The sequence below is a fragment of the Triturus cristatus genome, chromosome 4_1 (assembly GCF_964204655.1).
Source record: "Triturus cristatus chromosome 4_1, aTriCri1.1, whole genome shotgun sequence".
In the NCBI taxonomy this organism is placed as follows: domain Eukaryota; kingdom Metazoa; phylum Chordata; class Amphibia; order Caudata; family Salamandridae; genus Triturus; species Triturus cristatus.
This window is the reverse complement of record NC_140585.1, coordinates 1,161,899,676-1,161,926,593: the sequence shown is the minus strand read 5'-3', so window position 1 is coordinate 1,161,926,593 and position 26,918 is coordinate 1,161,899,676. Positions and strand designations below refer to the sequence as shown.

The following is a 26,918-nucleotide window of genomic DNA, read 5'->3' as shown; positions in this document are numbered from 1 at the left end:
CCCCCCAAAAAAAACAGCATTTGTCAGATTTTTGATGAAGAATTCAATTAAATACATACGGCTGATAACACTACACTGGAGAGACGGACACTTTGCTGCACACCAGCCCACCACGACACAGGCAAGAGCCACTGATCCTGTACGATATATCTCCGTAGAAGGGAGATACTGAGAACGTACTCTCAGCAACCCTTCAAGGGAGACGTCGAGTCAGATCAGTCCCCAGACAAAGCCTTCACTGACTGGGGGCTTTTTGTTTCAGTTTCGTAGCGCTTTCCACGAGCACTAGTAACATTACACAGTAACATGTTCGTATTTTTTGTAGACACAGGGGGATTAATCGGCATCTCTGTTAAAGACATTTAAGTAATGCCCTGAGCTGCCGATTAATCTTTCTGTGTCCACAAAAAATATCATACTGTAATTGTGTAATGTTACTGGTGCTCTTAGAAAGCGCTACTATAGTGAAACAAAAAGCCCGAGAACGAGCTGCTGCTACTGCGAGCAGCCTGCGGAGGAGAGGAAGTGGCTCCGCAGCGGGATCTGCAGACTTCGGCGCTAGGGAACCACGCCCACACAGTGATGCTTACATCAGACCAGGATTGGCTTAAGAGGCCGGTCATCACTACAAGATCCTGAGCCCATAGGCCAACATGAGGGCACCAAAAAGACCCTGATTGGAAGATCGGAAGGGACTGGGAGGCATTTCCTGGAAGCAGGGGGCGTGGCAAAGAAACTGCACGGCAGCGTGGCAACATTTACTCGTATTTTACCGTTTATAAATATAAATACAGACAAAGGAAATATCGATTTCCGTCTGTATTTATATGTATAAATCCGTAAATACGGAAAACCGGGAGCCCTATTTATAATGTAACTAAAGTCTTAAAACCTTCTATTAACTGCAATGCTTTTTAATGAGGTGCTATCATGTATATTAGTCCCAAGATGGCCGCCAATACTTCTTGGATGAAGTGCTGACAGCCAATCAGATCTCACGATGAGATGTGTGGTTAGGCTCCGCCCAGATATATATGTGATTTTACTTTTGATTTTCTCAGGAACTACTGAACGGATTTACACCATTTGAGCAAAAGGCACGAGTCTGTACTGAGGACTACCTCTTTGCCAAATTTAGTGTAATTCCGTCCAGCACTTCGGGCTGTAGCTGCGTCAACCGGTCCTATGGGAAAATGCATGGGGAAAACGTGTTTTGGGACCCCCCTTTTTTTCTCGGCCCCCGCTTGACGAATCACTGTGAAATTTTCAGGATAGGAGCGGACCGGAACTGGCCAAAAGTTTGGAAACTTTCGCGAAGATTCATCAATCGACGCCAACGTTATTCCAAATAGAATGTTGCGGATTTCCTATGGAAAATAGGTCCTAACTATAACTACCTACTGGCGCCTGCCAGTAGGTGTTTTTTATATATATATATATATATATCTATATATCCAGCTCAACTTTCCGTCTCGTCCCTTCACTCGCGATCGGGTGCTATCAACGCGGTGACTGATACCGCGTGCGGTCACAGCTCCAGGTACACAAATACACCAGCACTCACGGGAACAGTGTCCAGATTTATTAACAGGACAAATTCACAGCAAAACGCGTTTCGGCTACCGCCTTTGTCAATTGCCAGAGGCGTCGACTTTCAATGGACATAAATACTTTACTCCTGTCATAGACATCAACATAGGACTTACTTCAGTCCGAATTGGCGGCCATTATTAAACATGCAAAATTATATTTAATTACAAAGCAATTGTAGCCCTGTATGGGCATTCTTAACGGTTAACAAAGATTTTTAACCTTTTCATTTCACCCTGGATGGGTGTTCAAATGCTGCCATGTGTTGAAAATCATATCCCGATAAACACATTGTAACAGAAAACAGAAACCCCATACATATAGAATTCAGCTACAGGTGGACAGCCAGCTCTTCCCCACTATTCAGGCCAAGTGGCATCTTGGTCTGGGTATCAATAATATATCTGGATTCAAGTCTTCTTAATTGTAACTGTCTGTCACCCCCTCTGACATTTAATGGTACATGGTCCAAACAGAAGAAACTCAACAGATCCCTGTTGCTCTGATGAAATGATTCAAAGTGTCTTGCCACTGGATACGACACATCTTTATTATTGATTGCCCTCATGTGTTCTAAAATGCGTACCTTTGTGGGGTGAATAGTGCTCCCTATGTAGCGCAAGCCACAAGGGCAAACCAGACAGTAAGCAGTGAAACAAGTGTTACAGTTCATTAACTTATTGATCTTTTTGGGATGTTGTAGACCTTTGACTTTATAGTGAGTGACCTTCTTACTGTTTTTACAAGCCCTGCATTTAAGACACGGATAAAATCCTGTAATTTTCCCAAAAGGTGATGTTATCCTCTCTTTACTGCAATGACTCTGTACTAAGTCATCACGTAATGTTCTCGCTCTCCTGAATGTCAAGAGTGGTACTTTGGGGATGTCTCTACCTATAACAGGATCTGATTCCAAAATGTGCCAGTTCTTTCTAAATATCTTCCTAATGACCTGGGCATCTTCAGAGTAATCAGTAATTATCCTGAAATTGTTGTCACCTTCTTTCATTCGTCTAGTACTGTGATCCTCATCTTTAATCAAGTCAGATCTAGATTTAACTTCCGCTTTTTTGATTGCTTCGTCAAGGATATCTTTGTGGTAACCTCTCATCCTGAATCTGTTCATGCTTTCCCTCGCTGCCAATTGGTAGTCACTATCAAGAGAACAATTCCGCTTGATCCTAAGCAGTTCGCCATACGGAATACTAGTTATGGCAACTTTGGGCATGTAATATGGAGTTACCCGCGGTCGGTTTTCTATGCAAGCGAGTGCACAGTCTACCTTCCATGGGGAACACCACTAGATCCAGGTAATTCACACACTTTTTGCTAATATCTCCTGTGAATCTGAGGTTAAAATTATTGTTATTAAGTGTTCCAACAAAGTCACTTGCCATTTGTTTAGTACCCTTAAAAACAATAAACAAGTCATCAATGTATCTTGTCCAACTAATGACTTTCTTAGTCCAATATACATTGGTCTCCGCCACCTGCTCCTCCCACCAGCCCACGAACAAGTTCGCGTAGCTGGGGGCGAAGCAGGTCCCCATCGCAGTACCCCGTATTTGTTTGAACAAGACATCCTGAAACAAAAAAATGTTGTTACACAAACAAAATCTTACAAACTCAATTAACATGATGTTATGTTCTGCCAGGTTGATTGACCGGTTGTTCAAAAAATACTGAACAGCCTCGATTCCTTGATCATGATTAATACTAGTATACAGACTAGATATATCAAGAGTCATCATCACATAATCATCTTCCCAATGTACGTTTTCCACTTGTTTCAAAAAATCCTTAGTATCCTTGATGTAGGAAGTCAGTTTGGTGACCGGTTCAGACAAGAAAAAAATCTACAAATTTAGACATGTGCTCAGTTAGACTACCTAGGGAGGAAACAATGGGGAGAATGGTTTCCATGTGTAAAGCGACTGGAATATGAAATTGTGAGGCAGTAAACAGTGTTTCTTCCATTTAAGATTTCCTCTTCTGTGGTAATAAACTGCAATTTGGGGTTTTCATTGTAATAGTGAATTTGTTGGTATAATTGTTCTTAATAGCATGTAATTGGCCACATTTATTTTCAGACATTTTAAGATGTTAAAGATAAAATCATTGGTGTAGTTATTTGATTTGCATATCTTAATTGACTGTGTCCGGAGATTTTTCTTAGCAGTACCCCAGCGCTTTTGGTGTCGTGGTTGCCAGTATGATGCTGCGGTGCCTACTTAGACGCCGCCGCTGCACGTTGTCGTTAGTTCTTTCTTTTTCCAAGCCAGCCTAGCGCAGATCTGGAGAGAGCTACCCCTTAGCCATTTTTTGGCTAGCCTTTTTGTGACGTTTTGTCTAATTTTTTTGAGTCTGTCAACTCCTGGTGTGCAAGAGATGTCCCAATGTGGGACCGGCTTCAAGCCTTGAGGGTCCTGTCACAAGATGATGTGGGGACAGAGCCACACCTCATGTGCTTGTTGTAAATTGTCCGGAGTGCGACCACGTCCTGAAGTTGTGCTCCGACTTCCGGGCCATGCATCAGAAGACTTTGTGGGAGTGATCCCGAAAGTTGTTGGAGGCCTGGCGGTCAGCTCCGCGTCATTCCAGGTCTCGTTTGAGAAGAAGGCCTGAGGCCCTCCGCGGAGCCCCCACTCCTCATCGCACTCCAAGTCGTCGAGGTCATTGGGTAAGTCCAAACAGAAGAAGAAGGCGATGAAGCACAAGCGTTCCTCACCTTCTCGTCGGTCGGCTGACATGATGCAGTATTCAGAGCGTCATTATTCCAAGGCTCCCTCCATTTCGGGGAGCCGGAGCATCCCCTGCCCAGCTTCGACAGTTTTACAAGGCCTTACGCCTTGTCTTTGGGCAGCCCGACTACGCTGGTGCACCTTTGGGGCGGGCGGGGGTACCGGGCCTTTGATGCCAGCAGCTCTGGTGCCTGGGGACCCCGCAAATCCAGGCCTGATCTGGATCGAGGCCGGTCTATCTCACTCGACCTTCCCCGACGACGCTCCCGGTGCCGGTCATGCCCCGGACCAACGTCATTCCAGAGTTGGAGCCGGACCGACGTCACAACCGACGCTGGAGGGTAATTTTGTTCCCCTGTTTATCCCTGGTGTTCACTATCGCCCAGAGGGTGTTGATGAGGACTGGGAGGGATCGCTGGACCCCTTAGCTGACCAGATGGAAGAACTAGACAGGCGAGAGGACCTGGGTGATGCTAGCGGACTGGACACTTCTCTAGACACTGGCTTGCTTTCTCCCCCTACCGTGGCTATGGAAGAGGGATTATCGCATGCTGTGGTGGTGAGAAGGGCGGCCTATATATTGGGCCTTGAGCTCCCTGAGTATCAACCTCCTGAAGGAGGTGATTCAACCGCCGACGTCCACTTCTGAACCCCTATTGCCGTTTAACGAAGCCCTCACCGACGTTCTCCTGGGCACCTGGTCCAAGCCCAGCTCAGGGGCTCCTGTGGAGAGGACGATTGCGTGCCGCCACCGCCTGACCCCGGGTGACCCAGTGTTCCTGACCCATCACTCTTCCCCCGAGAGCTTGGTGTGGTACAAGCCACTTCTTGAAAGGGAGCATTCCCTTTTGCTTCTCCAGATAGGGAATTCAAGAAGCTGGATCATCTTGGGAAGTGTGTGTTCTCTTCCTCCAGCTTGGCACTGCGGTCTGTGAATACTGCGTCTCCTGGGCTGATACTCCCATACCATCTGGGATACAGTTGCGCAGGTGCTGCCTCAGTCACAGTAGGAGGCCCAGGCCGTTCTCTCCCAGGCAGTGATGGATGGGGGAGACACAGCCAAATTCACAATCCGATGTGGACTGGATACCACTGACTCGCATGGCAGAACGATTGCCACATCGGTAGCCCTTAGGCGCTACGCCTGGTTGAGGACATCTGGCTGTTTGGGGGATGTCCAGTCAACCTTGATGGACAAGCCTTTTGATGGCCGTCATTTTTTCGGCGACAAAGCAGACTCGACGCTGGAGCGCTTTAAAGATTCTTGAGCTACAGCCAGAACATTGGGCCTCGCCGCGCCTTCTCCCACACTCCATTCTTCTTTTCGTCCCTTTCGTGGCTACTAAAGGGTCACCCTACCACGTCTGCCCGAGTCTAGCCACTGGCTCACGCAAGCTACCCAGCTTCTGCGTGGCTGCAGATGTGGGACCCTGCGACCTCGCGGGTCAGGGAGTTAGTGGGCAAACAGACCTCCCGCCCACCTCCCTGCTGCAGCCTCCAAACATTCCTAGTCAGACGTTCCTGGCCCATCAACGGCAAGTGGGAGGCAGGATTCGCCATCACCTCCTCCACTGACCATTCATCACGTCAGACAGATGGGTTCTGCAAATAGTCCGAAGGGGCTACTCCCTCCCCTTCGAGACTCCTCCTCCCTCCATGCCACCGTCTTTTGATTGCATGTCAGAGGCTCATTTGGCGCTTCTCTGCCAGGAGGTTTCAGCCCTCTTGACCAAGGGGGGCTATAGAGAGGGTTCCTGTGCCAGACGTAGGTTGTGGTTGCTATTCCCACTACTTTCTGGTGCCCAAGAAGGACAAAGGCCTGCGTCCTATTCTAGATCTCAGACCCTCAACCGCTTCCTCCGGAAGGAGTTCAAAATACTCACGTTGGCTCAAGTCCTGTCTGCTCTCGACCCCGGAGACTGGATGGTGGAGTTGGACTTGCAAGATGCCTATTTCCATATTCCCGTCTTGCCAGCCCACAGACACTATCTTTCAGTTCACTATGCTCCCCTTTGGCCTTACCAGTGCCGCTCGGGTGTTCACGGAAGTGATGGCAGTGGTCTCAGCTCATCTGCGTGAATCAGGGGTTCCAGTCGTCCCCTATCTTGACGACGGGTTGTTAAAGGCGAGTTCGCCCCAGACTGTCGTCTCCCACCTCCAGATTACGGCGGACCTATTGCACTTGATGGGGTTCACTACCAACATGCCGAAGTCACACCTGACTCCCTCTCAGATGCTCCCTTTCATAGGAGCTGTTCTGCAGTTTGGAGCCTATCCTCCCGAGCAGCAAGCCTGGGATATTTGGGCTATGATACGGATGTTTCAGCCTCTATCCAGGATTTTGATGAGAATGACTCTGAGGCTGCTGGGCCTCATGGCCTCCTGCTGGTGGATCATGCCAGATGGCATATTCGGGCTCTGCAGTGGAACCTGAAGTTCCAGTGGTGGCGGCATCGGGGAAATCTTTCTGACTATGTTGAGATCTCAGAGGGAACATATCAAGAACTGCAGTGGTGGCTAATGAACCAAGCTTGGATCAGAGGCGGATTCTACTCCCTTCCCCAACCAGATCTAACAGTGGTGACAGATGCATACCTCCTGGGACGGGGCGGCCATCTGGGCGAGGCAGAGATCAAAGGCGTCTGGTCAGTGGTGGATTCCGGGCTCCCTGTCAACCTGCTGGAGCTCCGGGAGATGCTACTGGCACTGAAGGCATTCCTTCCCTCTCTCAAAGGTAAAGTAGTGCAGGTGTTCACGGACAACACCACCGCCATGTAGTACTGCAACAAACAGGGCTGGGTGGGGTCGGGGACTGTTGGGAGGCTCTTCGCTTCTGGACATGGCTGGAACATCAGGGCATGACACTGGTGTTTCATCACCTGGCAGGTTCTCTGAATGCCAGGGCGGATGAACACTGCGGTCGGTGCTTGTTTGATCACAAATGTCGTCTTCATTTGGAGGTGGTGCAAGGTCTCTTTCAGTGGTGGGGAGAGCCGTGGTTGGATCTGTTTGCCACTGAAGAGAACGCTCAATGTCAGCAGTTTTGCACGATGGCGATTCCGAGGTGGCACTCGCTCGGAGAAGCTTTTCGTCACGAGTGGAACTGCGGCCTCTTGTACGCCTTTCCGCCTGTACCACTTCTGCCCCGAGTACTCAAGAAGATCAAGCACGACCGGGCCCAAGTTATACTTGTGGCACCAGACTGGGCACGAAGAGTCTCATATACCGAGCTCTTGAATCATGGCCATCAATCCTCCGATCAGAGTGCCCTTTCAGGAGGATCTTCTGTCGCAGCAGCAGGGGACGGTTCTTCACCGAACCTGTCCAGTCTCCGCCTCCGTGCGTGGAGATAGAGCGGCGACAGTTGACAGCTTTGGACCTTCCTCCCGAAGTCTGTAATGTCATCTTGGGAGCTAGGTGTCCCTCCACTAAATCGATATACACCTGTAGATGGAATACGTTTGTGGCATGGTGCACAGCAAAGGCTGTGGATCCCCTTTCTGTCCCTCTTTCAAAGGTCCTTTTGTATATACCTTCTTTGGCCCAGCAGGGCTCTGCTCTGGGCACTCTCAAAGGCTATCTTTGCTTTTCTTCAGCTACCAGATAAGCCATCCATATTCAGGTCTCCTATTGTAAATAGATTCCTTAAGGGCATTACTCATCACTTTCCTCCATCTCCTTTCAAAATGCCCCAGTGGGACTTGAATCTGGTTATAACATATATTATGTGCGCTCCCTTTGAACCTCTTCATAACTGTCCTCTTATGCTTCTTACTCTGAAAACTGCCTTCCTTGTGGCCATCACCTCTTCTCGCAGGGTGAGTGAGCTGCAGGCTTTGTCTTCCAAGCCCCCTTTCTTTTCTGTGCATCTGGACAAAGTGGTAACTTAGAACGAGGCCTTCGTTTCTTCCTAAAGTGGTTACACCATTTCATGTAGGACAATCTATCACCTTGCCCACTTTTTTCTCACTTTTGCACCTTTCCAAGGAGGAGGAGAGACTCCACCATCTGGACTCTAAATGTGCGCTGTCATTCTACCTTGACCGCACTAAAGACTTCCGGGTGGATGATCAACTCTTTATTGGATACCTAGGTGCCAATTAAGGCTGGGCTGTTCAAAAACGTACCATCTCTCGATGGGTTGTCCTTTGCATAAAAATCTGCTACGCCTTAGCGAAGAAGAAACCTCCAGTGGGGCTGCATGCTCACTCTACTAGGGCTACGACAGCCACTACTGCCTTGGCACACAGAGTCCCACTTCTTGATATCTGCCCAGCGGCAATGTGAGCATCTAGGCATAAGTTTACTAGACATTACTACCAGGACATCCAAGTCCGGAGAAACTGCTATTTAGCCTGTTTGGTCCATCCCGGATTTTCTGGTGTGAACTGGGTTTGCAGTCCTTCCGCCGGGGATGGTTTTTTTGGGGTATCTATTCTAAGGTAAGGAATCTATAACTAACTGTCTCTTTCAGATGAACAAGTTACTTACTTTCGGTAACAATGTATCTGTAAGAGACATATGTTAGTTATAGATTTCTTACAGGCCCACCCATCTTCCCTGCTCTGCGAACTGGTTTCTAGGTATAGAAACTCCCTTCCAGGGCCCTAGTTGTGGCGCACCAGTGGTCAGTGTCTTGCATGGCTCTGCGCTTCTGGCGTGGAAAGTCGTGTCAGAACTGACTTCAGTGCGCAAGGGCGGCATCTAAGTAGGAACTGTGACATCATACTGGCGAATACGACACCAACGACAGACACGGAGTCGACCGACGCCACTTACCGACGTGCAGATGTACTGCTAAGAAAAATCTACGGATCCAGTCTGACGCCTGGGGTAAATTCTAAGGTAAGGAATCTATAACTAACATATGTCTCTTACAGATACATCGTTACCGAAGGTAAGTAACTTGTTTATGCTTATTGTTGAGATCTTGCAGGACATCGTGCAATACACACATGCGGGGGTAATGCAAGCGTGTAAAGTGTGAAATAACTTGGAGTTACTCATAATTAGAGTGAAATTTATTATAGTTGAATGATAAGACTGGGACCTGATGAGATGGTCTCTCCTTAGGCATGGTCTGTTACTGCTAGTCAGATTGATTATGGCTCTTTGAACTGTGATAGGCTTGTTGCATGTTTCTTTGTATTTCGCTAGGACACTATAATTTCTATCTGAGATGGTAATAGAGTAAACTGGTCGTGGCCATTTGAGTGTTTTTCTGATAGGAAAACACCAGGTTTTCACCTATCTCCGGGATTCCAGGTTGTTGTCAGTTGCACTTTTCCTTTTTGGAAAGGGATTCCATAGTTTTGCAGCTAGCGCAGAGAATGGGATTACCACCAGTGATCTTTTTGTAATGTGGAATTATTCGGTGCAATGCCATTCTGGACCCTAGAATCATTTTCCGGAAGTGTCTCTTGAACTTTATTAGTAGAAAAGCTTGACCATTGCAGTTTGTCCTTGTGTGCAGCGCAGAGTATCTTGAATGTAGATAGTTTAGTGATTTGGATCCACTGAAGGGCCTGGAAATCATGGGAGATGTATTTTTGTAGGTTTATGCGTAAGAGTTTTCTTGTTGCTGCATAAACTGAAAACGAGAGTCCATGAGAGGGATCATTTAGCCTTTAGTTGCACGGATCGTCTGGCTATTCCACATGTTGGAAGACATACATTGAAGTCTGCATGTTGCGAAATGTTTTTTTGTTGCGTGGTCACAACTTGAGGGATCATGGGGAGGGCAGAGTCCATGGCGACAGTATGTGTCCCAAGCCGTACGCTGGCTGCGCATTGAGAGCACCGCCCATAGCTCTGGAGTGGTAGGACTGACTGATGCACATGGTCAGAAGGTAAGTTTGAATGTTTCTGCATTATTTGGCAACTAGTGTGCACAGTGGATATTGTGTGCTGTATACTGTGGCAGTTTTGCTTGTCTGACGGGTCACAGCATCTACTCCTGGTTTGTGATTAGTACTCAGTAGCTGCTTGATTAAAGAAGCTACGGGTAAATAGGCTTTGCTCTGCTTTGGTTTTTATCTCCACCAGAGACAGAGGTTTAGAGCACCACACACATTCTGTTGGTTTATAGCCAAGATAAGTACTGTATTTTGATATTTCTGTAATTTGAGTTTGCATATGTAATAACTCATTTCTGAATGTGTTACTTTGGAAGGAGGCCATCTTTTTAGCAAAGTTTACTCGGGCGGCATGCCTCTCCATGACAGGTGTAGGAAAGTGCCTTCTTTTTGCATGGTTGCCCCTCATTTGCCAAACTGTTGATGTGCTTTGACTGAGTGTGTCATGGGTTCCTGCCAACCAGGTACCAAGGGCCTATATTCTTTCCCTAAACTATTTCCTAATATTCTAGATAGGGAGACCCAGCCAACCAGAGAGCATCATATGCCCCCCTCCCACTGGAGGGTAGCATAATAGAGGGTCTACCTACCCCAAAGAAGGGACCTATTGTTTCCGACCTTTACCTACCTGTAACGCCTCTAAATCTAGTATTTAGGGTCAACCCCAAACTTTGCCACCTCAAACAAGAACTGACCAGAAGAAGAGAAGGACGAAGAAGCTGTTCTGAACTAAGAAGAGAAGGTTGCCCACTGACTTGTCCCCAGCCCTACCAGCCTGTCCCCACCTCGAACCTGCTCCAGCGAAATCCTGGTGTGTCCTGCAACCAGCAGCCCCCAAGAACCCGGAGGACCTCACCTGCCTTCCCAAACCAAGAGTTTGTCTCCTGTGAGCACCAAATTTGACTACCCACAGACTCTGGCACTGGCAAAACCCGTGAGTGTGCACTACTCTGCACCCGAAGCCCACGGCCCGAGTTGGAATGGCCCGACACCACGAGGAGTTCTCCCCGGCGATCCTGACCTGAGATCTGGCGATGTCTGACCTGTTTCAAATCTCCAGTAAACTCTTGCAGCCCCTTTCTGGAGGATCCCACTGACCGGAGCTGATAAGAAAAACAGACGCCTAAAGACACCCCTGCACCCGACGTCCCACAGCTTTGGGTGGCCCAACCAAATAGTGTCCCAGCATCCCTAGGCATCCCAACTTACCTCTCCAACCGGTGGTCACCTTCAGGAGATTTTCGCCCCGAGCTTGCAGTGTTTGTTGCAACCAGAGAATCCCCATTGAAAACAACAAGGCACCCGACGCCAAAACAACACCCTGCACTTGGCCGCCCCTATGCCGCTGTGGGTGCACTTGTGTGCTAACTTGAATGCCCCTTTGCCCTGAGCTTAAGTCCAGGAGCTTTGCTCCCACAACATTGTGGCCTGCTCGTGAGCAGCCACCAACCGGAGGCCCCTATCTCCCATTGGATAACTTTGGGCCTCATCACTCTGCACCTGGCTGCCCTAGTGCTGCTGAGGAAGCTTGAAGAATGCATATTTGACCCTGGGGGAACCGTTTTGCTAATCCCAGAATACCAACTCTCAGAACAAAGTACTTACCTGTAAACCGATAACTTCATTTCCTCCCATAGTATTGCATTGACTGCTTTTCTTTTAAAAATCTTTTTAATGTAGAGTTGGTTTGTGTGAAAAGTTGAAAAACTGCAAACATACAAAACCGGTATTACTTATCTTTTTGTCTAGGAGATGTCCCAGTGTGATATCTAGGCCTATCACACTGGTTAGCAAAAGTAACCTGCACCAGGCTTGGCTTGGTTCTAGAAATAGAATAACTAAATATTTTTATACAAACAAATTGGTTTGAGTATAGTCTTTGAGTGTGTGATATCATTTCTTGCCCAAATCTGTACAACACTTAACACTGTTCTCTGGTAAATGTAAATGTCAAATGTCAAGGTACTTATAGAGCGCACTGTCACCAGACGGCCACCTTGCGGTGTCGCCTTTTGCGGTTTCCTGGCGCTGATACTCATACCGCTGTGGAACCCCTCCTGGCTTTCCCTGTGAAGTGTCCACTCCTGGGCACCCCCAGGGTGAAGCCAGGCATCCTTAGCACTGTTGGGGCCGGTGTGGAGGCTAAGCAAGCTATTGCCCAGAGTTGCAGCGTGGGGCCCGTGATTAGAATAGGCACCGAGGCGAGAATAGACAGGTCTGAAGAAATTGAGCCCGAGCCCCGCCGAGGCGGGAATTGAACCCTGGTCCCTGGCCAGAACTCTGCTTCAGGGTCTGCCGCTCTAACCATTGAGCCACACTCCTCCACCTCCTCCTCCTCCTCCTCCTGGTAAAGCCTTACATTACTACACTACCACAAATAGAGAGTAAGGTGCTATCCACTTCTACCTCTGCCTTCCTTTGGGGTTCCACTGGACTCTGTGCACATTGTACCTTACTTTGGTATAGTATATACAGAGGCAGCTTCCTACAACATGGTAATGGATAAGGACAATTGGCACTTTTTGAATGGATAGGAAATGAGATGTTTGAACCCTTTGAAGTCGCATTTGACTTCCATCTTGTTGTTGATTTCCGTGCAAATGATACTCTTGGTTTAGCATGCCTTGCATTCTTATTTCGCCTTTTGCTTCATGGGTAGGGCAGGTTTAAACTTTTTAAGTTGAGCTGGACTGCCCATAATTGGTTGTAATAAAGATATCTGCATCCATTACTGTTTAATGTACTTTACTTAATGTTTGCATACACGTTGCCTCATAGCTACAAGCTCTATTTTGTACGTAGGTCTCACTTTGGTGGCCCAACATTTTAGTTGCAACTTATTGGTAGGAATATCTGATAAAATGATTGAACGAGATCTACAGATCCGGTCCTGTCTTGTTCTACCTTATTGTGGGTCTAAAGCTTAACCCACTGGACCATATTGGTCCTCTGAACCCTTTAACATCCTCTGCTGTCATCTAACTGTTGTCATCATTCACACAACCAAGGCCACCAGAGCACCCCATAGGGATATTTCAGATGCATTCATACTAGTCCAAAATAAAATGTCTGTACTTATTATTTATCATATTTCGGCATAGCCTAATTTGCACAAGTAGCTTTTTGCTTGAAGCTGCAATTTAACAAAGTGCTGTTTGTTTTTCAGCCGGAAAGCCTGCTGTGACACAACAACCATCAATAGATTCTCTCTGAAATACATTTTAAATAAATATCTCCACATATGTATACTGTTCCTAGAACACTTGATTAATTACCCGTTTTGCTCGATCCTGGTGTTTGGTTAGGGGGCCAGGTAGCATTTCCAACCACTTTCCCTCTTGCCGGAGGGGTAACAAATAACAGATGAATTGTCAGTTCTGTGAGGAAAGGATAACAAAATTAGATTTTGTTTTTACCCACTCTTCGTTCCTCAAAGGTTGATGAAACCCTGGCATTTGAAGTGGCAGTTCTAGGAATTTCAAATTCTCCTACACAAAACAAAAGTAGAGAAGGTACCCAAACCTCAGATATTATGGTAATAAATGCTCTAATTTTTTAGTAAAGAAGAGTTCCCAATATTAACCATCTTCCCATTCTGCATCTAAAATCAACAAAGGTACTAAGTTTTGCATTGCAAACACACCAAGATGATGGACCGAGTGCTGAAACTTTTCAGACACTCACCCCCAGTCACTTTTAGATCTGGGTTAAATCCATCATCGTTGCTTAGCACACTTTGCCACTCCACTTCAGACCCAGCCATATGCAAGTCAGCCTTGACCCTGCTCCTTGTAGTAACAGTAAATGTATGTATGTATGTGTCTTGTAAAGCGCACTGCTGCCCTGAGGCGTCCTGGCGCTGTAGACCGCTGGGGAACCCGTCCTGGCTATCCCTGTGAGATGGTCCCTCCAGGGTATCTCCAAGGTGAAACCAGGCATCCCCAGCGAATGTGGGGGGCCGTTGTGGAGATGAGGCAAGCTAATGCCCAGAGTTGCCGAGTGTGTTCCTGGTTAGAGTAGGTACCGAGGCGAGAATTATCGAGTCCGTTTTGACCCTGGTCCACGACCCTGCCGCGTCGGGAATTGAATCCTGGTCCCTGGCCGATTCTCTGCTTACGGATCTGCCACCTCTAACCAGTGAGCCACACCTCTCCACCAGTCCAGCCCGAACTCCCAAGCCAGGTCTTCCTTGGACCGGAAACAAGCATCCTGGGACTGGTTTCGGGGCATCGCCCCTCATCAGCCATGCTAGCTTGAATCCTGGGGCAAATTGAGCAAGGGACACACGTCCCTACCAACTTATGGTCAACAATGCAAACACAATAAGATGATGGGCGTAGCGCTGATACTTTTCAGACACTCATCCCCAGTCACTATTAGATTTAAGTTAAATCCATCATCGTTATTTGGCTCACTTTGCCACCCCAGTTCGGACCCAGCCATATGCAAATTTCGCGATGGAGCAAGAGATCATACATGCTGCAGGGATTCCATTCTTGAAATCTCCAGCTGCATTTATAATTCTAAGAAATGCCTAGTTGGACAGCCCACATGTACCGTCTCACTGATGAAGGCAGAAGTTTTCTACCAGAAGAGCATTACCACATCAACATACTAGAGTGGATTCTGCCTAAATCTGAAATATATTCTTCCTTTGATTTCAGCTTTCTCCGCCCTTTTACAGACAGTTCAAAGATGCATTACCTAAAAAATGGACTAGAAACCAGACCAAAAGTACTCTCATCCGCATTTCATAGAGAACTCCGCTTTGGTGAGAAACTTTTATGGACTGTGGTACATCGTCCAAGAAACGTGAATGACTTCAGTAGGAACATTCTCAGAGAACATGTCATTTTTTTTGTCTTGGGCCCCCTCCCTTTTATATGGACGTATTTGGTTCGGCAAGGAATGCAAAATGTTGCACCTTTACCTTCAGGGTACGGTCTGTGAGACTACTCATTAACTTGACCAGTTGAAGACCTTTACATCCATGTTTCCTCCAGCCTCCCTAGTTCTGAATGTGCTTGTTAAGATGATGTAGAGCAGAATTTCTGTGTTTGACCGATACTAGGCTAGGCAGTGGTGTTATCTGAGCCAGCTTCATCTGTCTCTTTGCACAGGAGGTTTCTGCACAGGCCATGTTTTCGCACCAAAATGTCTGTCAAGTTCCTCAGTCTGTGTGCAGTTTGAGGTTGACCTCCTGGACCAAGACTACCCGCAGCATTGCCACCTGAACTTAACCAGATGTTTGCATGATCATCCTTGCAGAGTCAATGCAAACTTCGTATGGCTTCAAGTAGAAGCAGTTCAACATATTGTGCCTTCAGCTGCAAGGAGAACCAAGGATGTTCCAAGAAAAGCAGATACTTTGTTTTTCTTTTTATTTGGCTGTGTTCTAGCCTACAATTCTCTTTATTACTGTGCATTTCGCTGTCATCGATGCTCACATGAAGTCATGGGCATCTTTTTCACAATTTTCCTGCTTAAAGATATTTGCAAGTTCTTCGGAAAGTGTTTCCCCTGATTAGGAGGTCCTCCCCGGTAAATCAATTTCCAAGTCGATGGGCACTCCTTATAACTCATGCAACAAACCAAACATAGCTGCAGAGATAGATTGTAGTTAGTTATCACACGCTATCAAAAGTCCTGCATACTTTAATTGAATTGGCCTAAAGCCCATTCTGACGTCGATGGGATGGGCGAGGGGGAGGGGAGTGTCAATTATTCCGCAGTTCAGTCATCTCTTTGAGTTCACTTTTAAATGAAAACTCCGTTACTTAATCATTCGTTTCAGATTGGTGCTCTAAGGTTATACAAATGCCATTATGTACTTCAGATAAATACATCAAATGTGCTTAACTATGAACTTCTCGGGTTTAATTGTTTGTGCCTCTTCTCTCCTTTAGAAAGGCTCTATGATTTTTTTTATTTTTTATAAAAACACATCTGTTGTGTATATCCGTGAGGGAGGGCATTTTCTCTTTCATCTGGCTGCCTTGGAGATGTCGGTGGGTATTGAACATGTTTATTATATTCATGGTTCATTGTATCGGTGAAGGGTGTACAGGTGAACACACTGCATCCCAACTGAAAGCTTTTCTCCCAGAAAACTTGCAATGTTTTTCTTAGATCTACAAAGCTATCATCACACACAACTTCCGGGTGACCTCAATATGAATTCTTGTTGAACTTTGCTGAAGTCCTTCTTTGTAGCATGATGACCTTTACTGGTTGTGAGGGGGAGCAGTGCATGGGCACTGCTGTAGAAGCACATATGCTGGTGTCATAGGTGTACTGCCTGGCGTGGTATAAGTATTGCCTTCAATGTTAATGTTCAGCTTTGTGAGAATGTGTCACCCTAAGAGAATGGGAGGCTGTGTGCAGAGTATCTTTTGTGGGCATATCTTAATGCCTCTGCCATAATTTATGAAGTAGCTGCAGAGTTTGATTCAGGACTGTAGTCACCTTAATTATCCCGTATTTTCTTGTTTGCTTGAGCACAGCTGGAATTATTTATTTTCTGTGTTGATATTTTGATCACAGAGTGTAAAAGGAAAGGGTTTGGATCAGTATCAGTTTCTCACAGGAGTTGGAACGGAAAAAAAACATCTTTTGAGCCTGTCTACCTTAGGGTAAAATACAACATTTGAAGAATATTTTAATTTGAAATACACCTGTATTCCTACTATATGCAGTTGATGCGCTCTTGAATGTTTTAGAAAAACTACACTTGTGATTTAAGTAACTTTAACCAACCTCATGAGCAGGAGCTTGACTGCTAAACATGTGACCAAGATGGTGGGACATTCTGTATTGTTTTGCTGTTGGCAAAAAAAGGCATGAACTTATATCTGTACGCTTTCATACCACTGATGCATGTTTCTTTGATTCTTTTAGGATTATTATAAAATTATCAAAACACCAATGGATATGGGAACAATAAAGAAGCGCCTGGAGAACAATTACTACTGGAATGCACAGGAGTGTATCCATGACTTCAATACCATGTTTACAAACTGTTATATCTATAATAAGGTTAGTGGTGTGTTGAACGAGACAACATTTATAATCTATCAATGTTCTGTTGTTATCCCTGTCCTGTAGCACTAGTGCTAGATTTAGCAGCAGGAAATTACCCTATTGTGTCCAGGTTTTGCATTTAATTGGTGTTTCTATTGCAATACATGCTGAAATCTTTAATAAACGTCTTTGAAAGAAACTTACGGGTCAAGTGGGGTTTCTCGAATAAAACAGCAAAAATGTACTATACAAAAGTAATGGCATTTTAAACATTTGCATAATGTATACTAAATGGCACAACACAATAAGATGATCCAGTGAATGCTTTGGTATGTATACACACCCCGTTTAAAGAAGAGATACACTACTGTGGTACGTGAGCTTCTGTTTTGATAGTCTAACCCCTTGAAAAAGTCTGGTGGCTGTGTATTGTTCCATGAACTAAGTATAGCTGCTTCATATCAGTGCAGTCTATAGCAATTTACTCACACCTTTACTGATTTGGGCTTTCTGTGGTGAGCAGGATCAAACTATTTATCTGCAAAGAGCGTGGGTGTAGGGTCAGGCGCAGATGTTCCTGCTCCCAACATGCACACTTACTTAATTATTTAAAATATATATATATATATATCATAATTTTGGATTATGGGCTCATCACATTTAATCAAAAGACCCTCTTTCCTACTGAGGTATTAAATATTCTTTGTGAGATGGGATAGGTGATGAGACTTACCTATTCTCACCTCCTCCATCCACCCCAGACCAAATTATTGCTGCTCAGTATTGATTGTCTTGCCATTCTGTCCCCAGTGGTAATGTGCAGTTTCTACTTCAGGTTTTTCACTGAGAAATAGTGGCCGACCAGCGATTCTGTGCCTTCATTGCTTTAATCTTTTTCTCACTGAGACGAGGCACACTCATTATTTGTTGGTTACCAATGATTTTACTGCCAGATTTGTTAGTTTACTAGACTTTTAAGGCATACTAACTAGGGGCTCTGTTTCGGAAGATTCCCCAAAAGTACTTTTGTCCTTCTTTGCCTTATCCTGTTTGTGACTTTTTTTGGACGAAATGTAAAGAACACTGATTGTCCCAGGGGAGTGACCTGTGTCCCGCATGAAGCAGTGTAGCATCTTGCCATCACTTTCCTGGGGCGTCTTTGAAGAGAATTGTTTGTAGAATTTACAACCCTGAGGTTTAAGCTCAGAGTATAGTGAGTAAATGCACTTTCATGTAAGTCTGCATATAAATCTATGAAGAAAACATATACTTGAGGACTGTAGTTGCAGGTAAGCAGCTGCTTTACTTGGCATGTAGCAATCAACTTTGGGCTTATTAGAGTTGACCTTCAGGCCACTTGTCATCAGCTGAAACACACTCACCCTTTCTTCAGTGCTGATTGGCTTCAATATACATACAAAAGGTGGCATGGTCACAGAGTAGTGCATAATTGTGTGTTCCTGGAAATTTGGAATGACTCCGGTTAGAAAGGTGCTTCATGAAGAAGCGCTAAATAACACTCTGAAAAGACGAGGCTTCCAACAAAATTCAAAGATCCCCTGAGCACCAAAAATAAAATGTCCAAAGTGCAGATGTCCACTTGTAACTAGTAGTTGTTAATTTTCAATCGTCACATTTGTTCTGCAGTCGTGGCAAATCTTGTAGCTATTAACTATTATCTAATAGCTATAATATTGGCCAGCCTCTGTCTGCTGTGTGACCATGACACAAAAAGCTGCAAAGCATGCACCGAATTCAGGCTACAGACCTTGAGAGCAAGCGAGGAGCAGAGGTGGGATCTCCACACCATCCTGCTGACGCAAGAAAGGGATAGTCCCTGAGGGACCTCGGACTGTTGAGCAAGTAGGAGAACAAATTTGAGGATACAGAAGTGGCCCATTCAGTAGGCTCTGACGCAGAAGTAGAAGAGGTTGGCAATGTCGAAACAAACCAGCCGACAAAGAAGCCTAAAGACTGAGAATCTCAAAAACATACCCAGGTAACATTGAAAAACACACTCTGGGCCCAAGCTAAAGACTTCGGGCTACAAACAGCACAATACTAATTTAGTGAAGAAGCATTATGTGACTAAAAGGAAGTCAAGATCAAAAGAACCCCGCAGGTCTCGAAAAAGAGACACTAATGGTGGTCACCCCTTGGATAAGTCTTTTACTTTGAAAGGGGATCAGCAGATGGAGAGAGCTAAGGAAGATTTGGTAGGCATGCCAGATTAGAAAAAAAGGGCGGCGTAGACTCGGTGCTGAAGAACGAGCTCTCAAAATTAAGAAAGAGATATCACGAGGCAGGAATGGGGGCAATCCTTCAAAAAAAGGATTTCAATGCTGAAGTAGGAGAATTCCAGATTCCTTTTAAGCCTCCAGAGGAGAAGAGCTGTGAGGAAGAAGGGCATGGTGAGCTCGATCCACCAGCAGCCTCCGAGCTTTAAGAAAAGGATTTTGATGTTTCTCTATGAGGAGGATAGGAAGGATCAGCATATCTTCCAAGAAATGAAAGTGATGACTAGCAGTGGCAAGACCTCAAAACATGTTCACCGAAGGAGTCTGTCGACACATACCCTTCAAGACTTTGCGTTGTATAATACCGTCATAAAAAGAGCAGGAGATAAGTATAGGGTACAGTTGGAAAAAAGGAGAGGGCACAAATGCTATTTCCTCCTAGAGACACTCCTATCATCCCAGGGCAAAACCGGTACCTCCAGATACTCACAAGAATTCTGGATCAGGGAAGGGAAGCTTTGAGGAAACCAGCATCATGCAGAGCAGTAACTCTGAAAATTGAGTAGTATAAGCACTCGTCCAAAGACCCCGTATACATCAAGGGCAAAGTTGTGGTAGATTCCATCATTGAGGCCATGGCAAGGAACAGGGCCTATGTCCCAGCATTCACTGAGCACCCTTCAGAGGAAGAGAGTGGAGATCGTGTGGCGTAAAGTAGAGAGGGGGGCTGCAACACAGTATAGGAATACAAATTCAAATGCTCTCCTTAACTGCTATGCCCACAGTCTTTGGGAAGAGGTTGGAGAGCTCTTCAAATACCTCCTAGAGCAATGCCAGAAAAGAGGAGCTGCGCAGGTAGAGGAGGGCAGAATAATCAACACCTGCTTAAAATTGGCATGAGATGTGGCAGACTAGGCCAACAGGCAGCTAGTAATGGGTACATCCATGAGGAGACAGGCCAGGTTGCGCATGTCCAAATTTAGGAAAGGGGGTCAGGCAAACATCATAAACACACCTATTGTAGGAGGGAACCTATTTGGAACGGCTGTAGACTACCTACCCCAGTAGATAAAAAAACAGACAGTGACATTGCAAAGGCCATGGATGCACTACAGTTCTGGAGTCGACCAAAATGTGGAGCAACCCTAATGACAAGACCCGTTGGACGAGGCAGCTTTCAAAGTTCAGCATCACAGCAACCTTACTAGCAGTCAGCTCTGCACCAAGGCACATAGCAACCATGGCACCACAGTGTCAACCCTTTTGGAGAATAGTCAATGGAAGAGGGCAACCTTCCAGGGTAGTGAGCTCCTCCAGTAAGTGACTCTGCTCAGTAATGCCTCCAACATGTGACACCATTAGGGGCCAGAATAAGACTTCCTCTGGAAATGGGAGAATGTCACATAAGACAAATGGGTCTTAAACATCATATAGCATGGCTACTGCATAGAGCTGCTAATTACACCGCCAGCTACACAACCAAAAATATAGAACACACATGAAGGAGGAAAAAGCCTGCCTTCAACGCAAAGTAGAACTCATTGTACAGAAAGAGGCAGTAGAGAAGTTTCTCCACACAGACATTGAATGGGGAATGCATTCCAATTTCTCCCGGGTCTCAAAACCAGACCAATCACTCCAATTGTAGACTGCCTATTCCTAAACAATTTCATAATGACACAAAAATTAAAAATTACCTCTGCACAGGAAATCATCCCAGTCCCACGTAAAGATGATTACATGACAGTGATCGACTTGAAAGGGTGCCTACTTACACATCCCACAAATCGAAGGAACAAGCAATTCCTAAGCTTTGTTGTGAACAAAGTACACTTCTAATTTTAGTGCTTCCCTTTGGCTTAAATTTAGAATAGATATTTTCACTAAAACAAAGGGGGGGAGAATTGGGGGGAAGGGAGGAGCAGCGCCAATCCCTTGGAAGAGTGGCATTTAATTTCAAAGGGAAACAGCCTTAATAACGAAGTTTGAAAAACGACTGACCTGAACAACGACTCCTAAACAACAACCAATCTGTTAGCCACGACATCCCTAACAACAACTGACATGAACCACGACTTTCCTAAACCACGAAAATAACGACCTCGTGACTGGCCAATAGATGGCACTATTGTAATTATAATGAAAAGCCTTTCCAAAATTATGGCCGTTCAATGAACTATCTTGCTAAACTGTTTCTTGCCAGCCTGCAAGTAGCCTCTACAGGTTCCTATTGTCGACCTAGCCAGTTTGATGAAGGAGATATTGTGCTTGATCACTCTATGTACGGGGCTCCTATCTATGGAAGTCATTAGTGCTACATCTGAGACACAAACTGGCCACCTGAAATTCAGAATATATTTAAAGAATCACCTATCCTCCCAGGCACTTGGATACGCATATCCTCTTCCGAGCAGCACTATCCAACTCCAACGAGAGAAAAGGAACTATGAGGACACTGAAAGATGGTAGTAACTCGGGGGGTGTGGCTTGACAGGCAAACAGGGTGGCTATGTTATCTTGCTGCTCCGTAATCCGCCCCATCTGCCGTGCTTGGGGCCGTGCGGGAATATCCACACTGATTTGGAGCAGTGTTGCCCCGGGGAGAGAAATTAGACCGGGACGGTTGTGCACCGTGAGCTTACGAGGCGCTGAGGGCAGCCTGCCTCACTTTAGACTGGGTGCTGCCACCGCAAGTCCGGGAATTGAGACTTGACCATCTGCTGTAGAGACACTGGAGGGCTTGAAGTGAAAGGTAATTGAAGGTGTCAGCCTTTTCTCTGCCTCCCCCCGGCCGAGAGGATTCCGAGACGGGTTGCTGGAGAACGCATCTAACACTACGTGGCCATCGAACCGCATCAGAGGCTGAGCCCCAGGTGAGGTGCGACGAAGCACTAACTAACATGAGGAGAGATTAAATATCAGAAGTGGTTGCCTGCACTAACCTGCCCTCAGAAGATAGTGGTGTAAATAATTTTCGTGGTTTAGGAATTCGTTGATAACAATGTAGTGGTTTGGGATTACTCGTTGTTTAGCCTTCGTGGTTAAGGAATTTGTGGTTTAGGCAGTAGTTGTTTAATCATATATCCAATTTCAAAAGACAGCTAGGTCTTGAATATTCTTCAGAATGGTTGTTCTCTTTGCTTTTAGTCCCCTCCTCCTTCTGTTCTTTTGATAAAAACATCACAGTATCAGCAAGACCGCTTACAGTCGGAAGTAAAGAGTTTTGTCGCTGAAAGCGGCCGTTGAGTAGGTTCCATATCATGAAAGGGGATTGGGAATTTATTCCCGTTACTTTCTGCTTAAAAAAAAAAAAGGCCCAAATCAAAAGATTCCATCTTAGATTTAAGGGTGCTAAACAAATACATACGGAGAGAAAAGTTCAGAAAGCCGTGCCCATCTCCTGATCTATCCACAATTACATTAAGGAAACTGGATGTGTGCAATCGATCTTCAAGGTGCATATTTCTGTGAAACATCAGAAGTTTCTCCATTTCAAAGTGGTACCTTGACCCTTAGTGCAAAGTAATGCCATTCGGCATAAAAACACCTCACAAACTTTCTCAAAATCTATGGCCATGGTCGCAGCATTCTTAAGGAAACAAAAAATCTTTGTCTATGCTTACCCCTAGATGATTGGCTGATAGAGTTCCTCAACATTGTAGACAAAGGAACATTATCAAATTTGTGTCGGGACACTAACCAATCTAGGCCTCCGTTTTAACTTTAAAAAGTCTACAGTATGCCCAGTGCAAAGATTACACTACCTGGGAGCTACACTGGACACACAATCCGCACAAACATGTCCTTTGGAGGAGAGACTATCATCAATCATTCTGAAATGCTGCAGTCTTCTACAGACTCGCCATCCATTTCTGAGACAGATTGCTTCTCTACTGGGGTTGATGGTCTATTGCATCTTCGTAGTTTCTCATGCAAGGTTGCACATGAGACCTCTGTAGCAATGCCTGGAATTTCAGTGGAATCAACTTTCCAACCCCTGGGAAGACAGGCTATTGCAGGCTGCAAGTCAGTCTCTCCCATGGTGGTCTCAGCGGAAGAATCTCTGGTGGGGGTACCATTCCATCCGGACCTACCAACTCAGTCATCCATCACAGATGCTTCTCTTCAGGGAAGGGATGGTCACATGGGTTCATTTCAGACTCTGGGTGATTTGATTAGACAATAAAGACTTTTCTGATGGATACATCTGCCAGTGGATTTCTCACCTTGTGAATATCCCCTGCGCCAGTAACATTCGGAAACTTTTGCAGCTCTCCACGCCGACGAGGACGACGTCACAGAAGCACGGCTCCGCCCGCTGACGTCACGGGATCCATAGGAGGACCTCGTCGGCATGATGGCGCCAGTTCCCTTTTTTCCACGCCGTCTACGGCAACACTTTTCTGGGACTCTCCGTAGCTTTGGCTAGTTACTGTGTGTTTCTGCTGATGTTTCTCTTTCTTTTTGCTTCTTGTTAAAAGATGTCGACAAAAGTCCGGATTCAAGCCGTGCAGGCAGTGCGGTAAGCATATGTCCATCACGGATCCGCACGAGGACTGTGTCTGGTGCCTGTCCTCGGATCACGACCTCGAGGGATGCTCCTGCTGTCGAAAGATGAGTACTAAGGCCTTAAAAGAAAGAGAAGCCAAGTTGTTTATTGCTAGGATGAAAAAAGAGAAGAGAGGTCTAAGACAATCCAGGTTGAGGTTGGCGTCGATGTCGGGCAAGCTTCTAAGTCCAAGAAGCATAAAAAGAAGAGGAGGCATGGTTCTCGACACCGTTCGGATAAAGAAGCGGCTCTGAGATCGACTTTGCCTTCTTGACGTCGTAAGGAGTCTTCACTAGAGCGATGTACCCCTCTGGAGCACCTTCGGGTCCCATGGGTCCAATGGCTTTCAATTTGGGGGTTTCTCAACCCTACGCTCAGGCTCCATTTATCCCTTTTTTTCCTGGCGATGCCGTCGTGGCATTTCCCGGCGCCGAGGACATCGACGCCGCTTCCATCTTCACCGGCTCCAGCTCGACCTTGTTCGACTCCAGCTGCTCCTCCGGATCCGTGTTCGACGCCGGCTCTGTTGGAGTCGGTTGCGGCGCCGCCGGTCCTGAGGATTAGGTCCAGGCGAGAAGCTCAAAGAGTCCTGGAAGAGCAAAGGTACCAGGTTGAGGAGATGGAAGAGGGTGAGCTCATGGAGTCTGATGATTTGTTTGAAGAGGCAAGTGGCTTGGATTTATTGCCAGAGTGGGAGATTACTCCTCCATCAGATACTCCCTCTAAAGATGTGGCCCCCTACCACACGGTCATTAGAAAAGCAGCGGAGCTTTTGGATCTACAGCTGCCAACTGCTTAATTCAAGCCTAACCTCCTCACTGAGGTATTACATTCTCCCTCCACTGTGACAGAGCCCTTACTACCATTTAATGAGGCCATCACTGAACCAGTCTTGGAGGTATGGCGAAAGCCCTTTTCAGCTCCTGCGGTCTCTAAAACTGTGGCTAGAAGGTACAGGGCGGCTCCAGGTGATCCAGACTTTCTTACTTCTCATCCTTCTCCGGAAAGTCTGGTGGTTCAGGCTGCTTGCTCTAAGAGGTGTTCAGGTCCCTTTCCTCAGGTCCCTAGTGACAGGGATGCTAAAAAAACTCGACCAATCAGCCAAGAAAATCTTCTCTTCGGCCAGTATGGCTTTAAAGTCGACAAATGCCACCTGTCTCTTGGGCCGTTATATCCATGCTCTCATGGATTCCGCTAAACAACTGGCCCCAAAGTTATCAGAGGAGGACAGACAGAACTTTAATGAGGTGCTGTCAGACACTCAGGCGGCTGCACGTCAGGTTATCCAGAGCGGCCTGGATTCTGCGGACTCTGTCGCCAGAATTATGGGCTCCTCTGTTGCCACAAGGAGGAGTGCGTGGCTGAAAAGATCTGAGTTCTCTCCTGATGTGCAGGCAACGCTTCTGGACCTGCCTTTTGACAGTTCTGGGCTTTTTGGTAAAAAGGCTGGTGCTGCTCTAGGGAAACTTAAGGAAAGTAAAGCCACGGCCAAATCTCTGGGTCTACAGACACAACCTAGGGGTTCTTTTAGGAGGTACAGAGGCTTTGGAAGGTCGTCCTTTCGGACCTACAGGCAGCAGCAGCAGCAGCAACAGCAACAGAACACCCTATATAAGAGCTACAGGGGCAGAATCAGAGGTCGTGCTCGAGGCCGGCAGCTCTCCTCCTCCTCCTCCTCTTCCTCCATCCCTCCAACCACTGCAAAGCAGCCCTAGATCCACCATTCTGGATCATGCTGGTCCTGTGGGGGGCCGGTTTACCCATTTTCTACAAGATTGGGAATTTGTCACTTCAGACCCTGGGGTTCTAGATCTTGTAGAAAATGGGTACGCCCTTCCCTTTTGGGAATTCCCTCCTTGCTAAGGTGCTTGCTCGGAGGACCACCTTATTCTCCTGCAGGAGGAAGTCCTTATGTTACTAAAAAAAGGTGCGATAGAGGTGGTTCCAGAGCAGGAAAGGGGTCAGGGAGGGATGCTACTCCCGGTATTTCCTGATTCCGAAGAAGGATGGCAGGCTACGTCCAATCCTGGACCTCAGGATCTTGAACCTTTTTCTGAAGCAGGAGAAGTTCAAGATGCTCACCCTTGCGCAGGTTTTTCAAGTGCTGCAACAGGAGGCCTGGATGGTGTCAATCGACTTGCAGGATGCGTATTTCCACATCCCCATCCTGAAGTCGCACAGGAAGTATCTCCGTTTTACGGTAGGGTCGCAACATTATCAGTTTGCGGTCCTTCCGTTTGGTATTACTACTGCACCTCGAGTCTTCACCAAGGTGATGGCAGTGGTGGCAGCCCATCTCAGAAGATCGGGGATTCCAGTTTTTCCCTATCTGGACGACTGGCTAATCAAAGCGGAGTCGCCGGAGAAGGTGCTTCATCATCTGCAGGTTGCAACACAGCTGTTGTACAAATTGGGTTTCTCGACAAACATGCCCAAATCTCACCTGGTGCCCTCTCAGCGCAATCTGTTCATAGGGGCGGTACTGGACACTACTGTGTGTCGGGCATTCCCACCTCCTCAAAGGATTCTCGACATACAGGAAATGATTCCCTTATTTTACAATGGAGCGGTTGTTCCAGTCCTGAAGGTCCTTCGTCTGCTCGGTCTGTTTGCTTTCTGCATTCTGTTGGTCAACCATGCACGCTGGCACATGAGGGCGCTCCAGTGGTGCCTCCGCAGGCAGTGGTATCAGCACAACGGAGATCTCAGGCAGTCAGTCAGGATCACCAGAGAAGCTGCAGCGGATCTGTCTTGGTGGAGCGTGGAGGGCAATCTGTCTCAAGGAAAGCCCTTCCATCTACCTCCATCGGTGGCCACAGTAATAACCGATGCATCCACTTTAGGGTGGGGTGCGCATCTGGGGGACCTGGAGATCAAGGGTCTTTGGTCTCCAGAGGAAAGGTTGCTTCACATCAACCTTTTGGAG

General features: G+C 46.5%; 1 protein-coding gene across 8 annotated transcripts in view; it reads left to right on the top strand.

Moving 5' to 3' along the window:
* The window catches only part of BRD4 (bromodomain containing 4), a 1,415,251-nt gene that overhangs the window by 235,345 nt on the left and 1,152,988 nt on the right, over positions 1 to 26,918 (top strand). For all 8 annotated transcript variants that reach the window (XM_085654329.1, XM_085654330.1, XM_085654326.1 and 5 more), the window contains exon 3: positions 17,084 to 17,221. In XM_085654329.1, the coding sequence (XP_085510455.1) occupies positions 17,084 to 17,221 (138 nt within the window). The remainder of the gene's footprint in view (positions 1 to 17,083; positions 17,222 to 26,918) is intronic.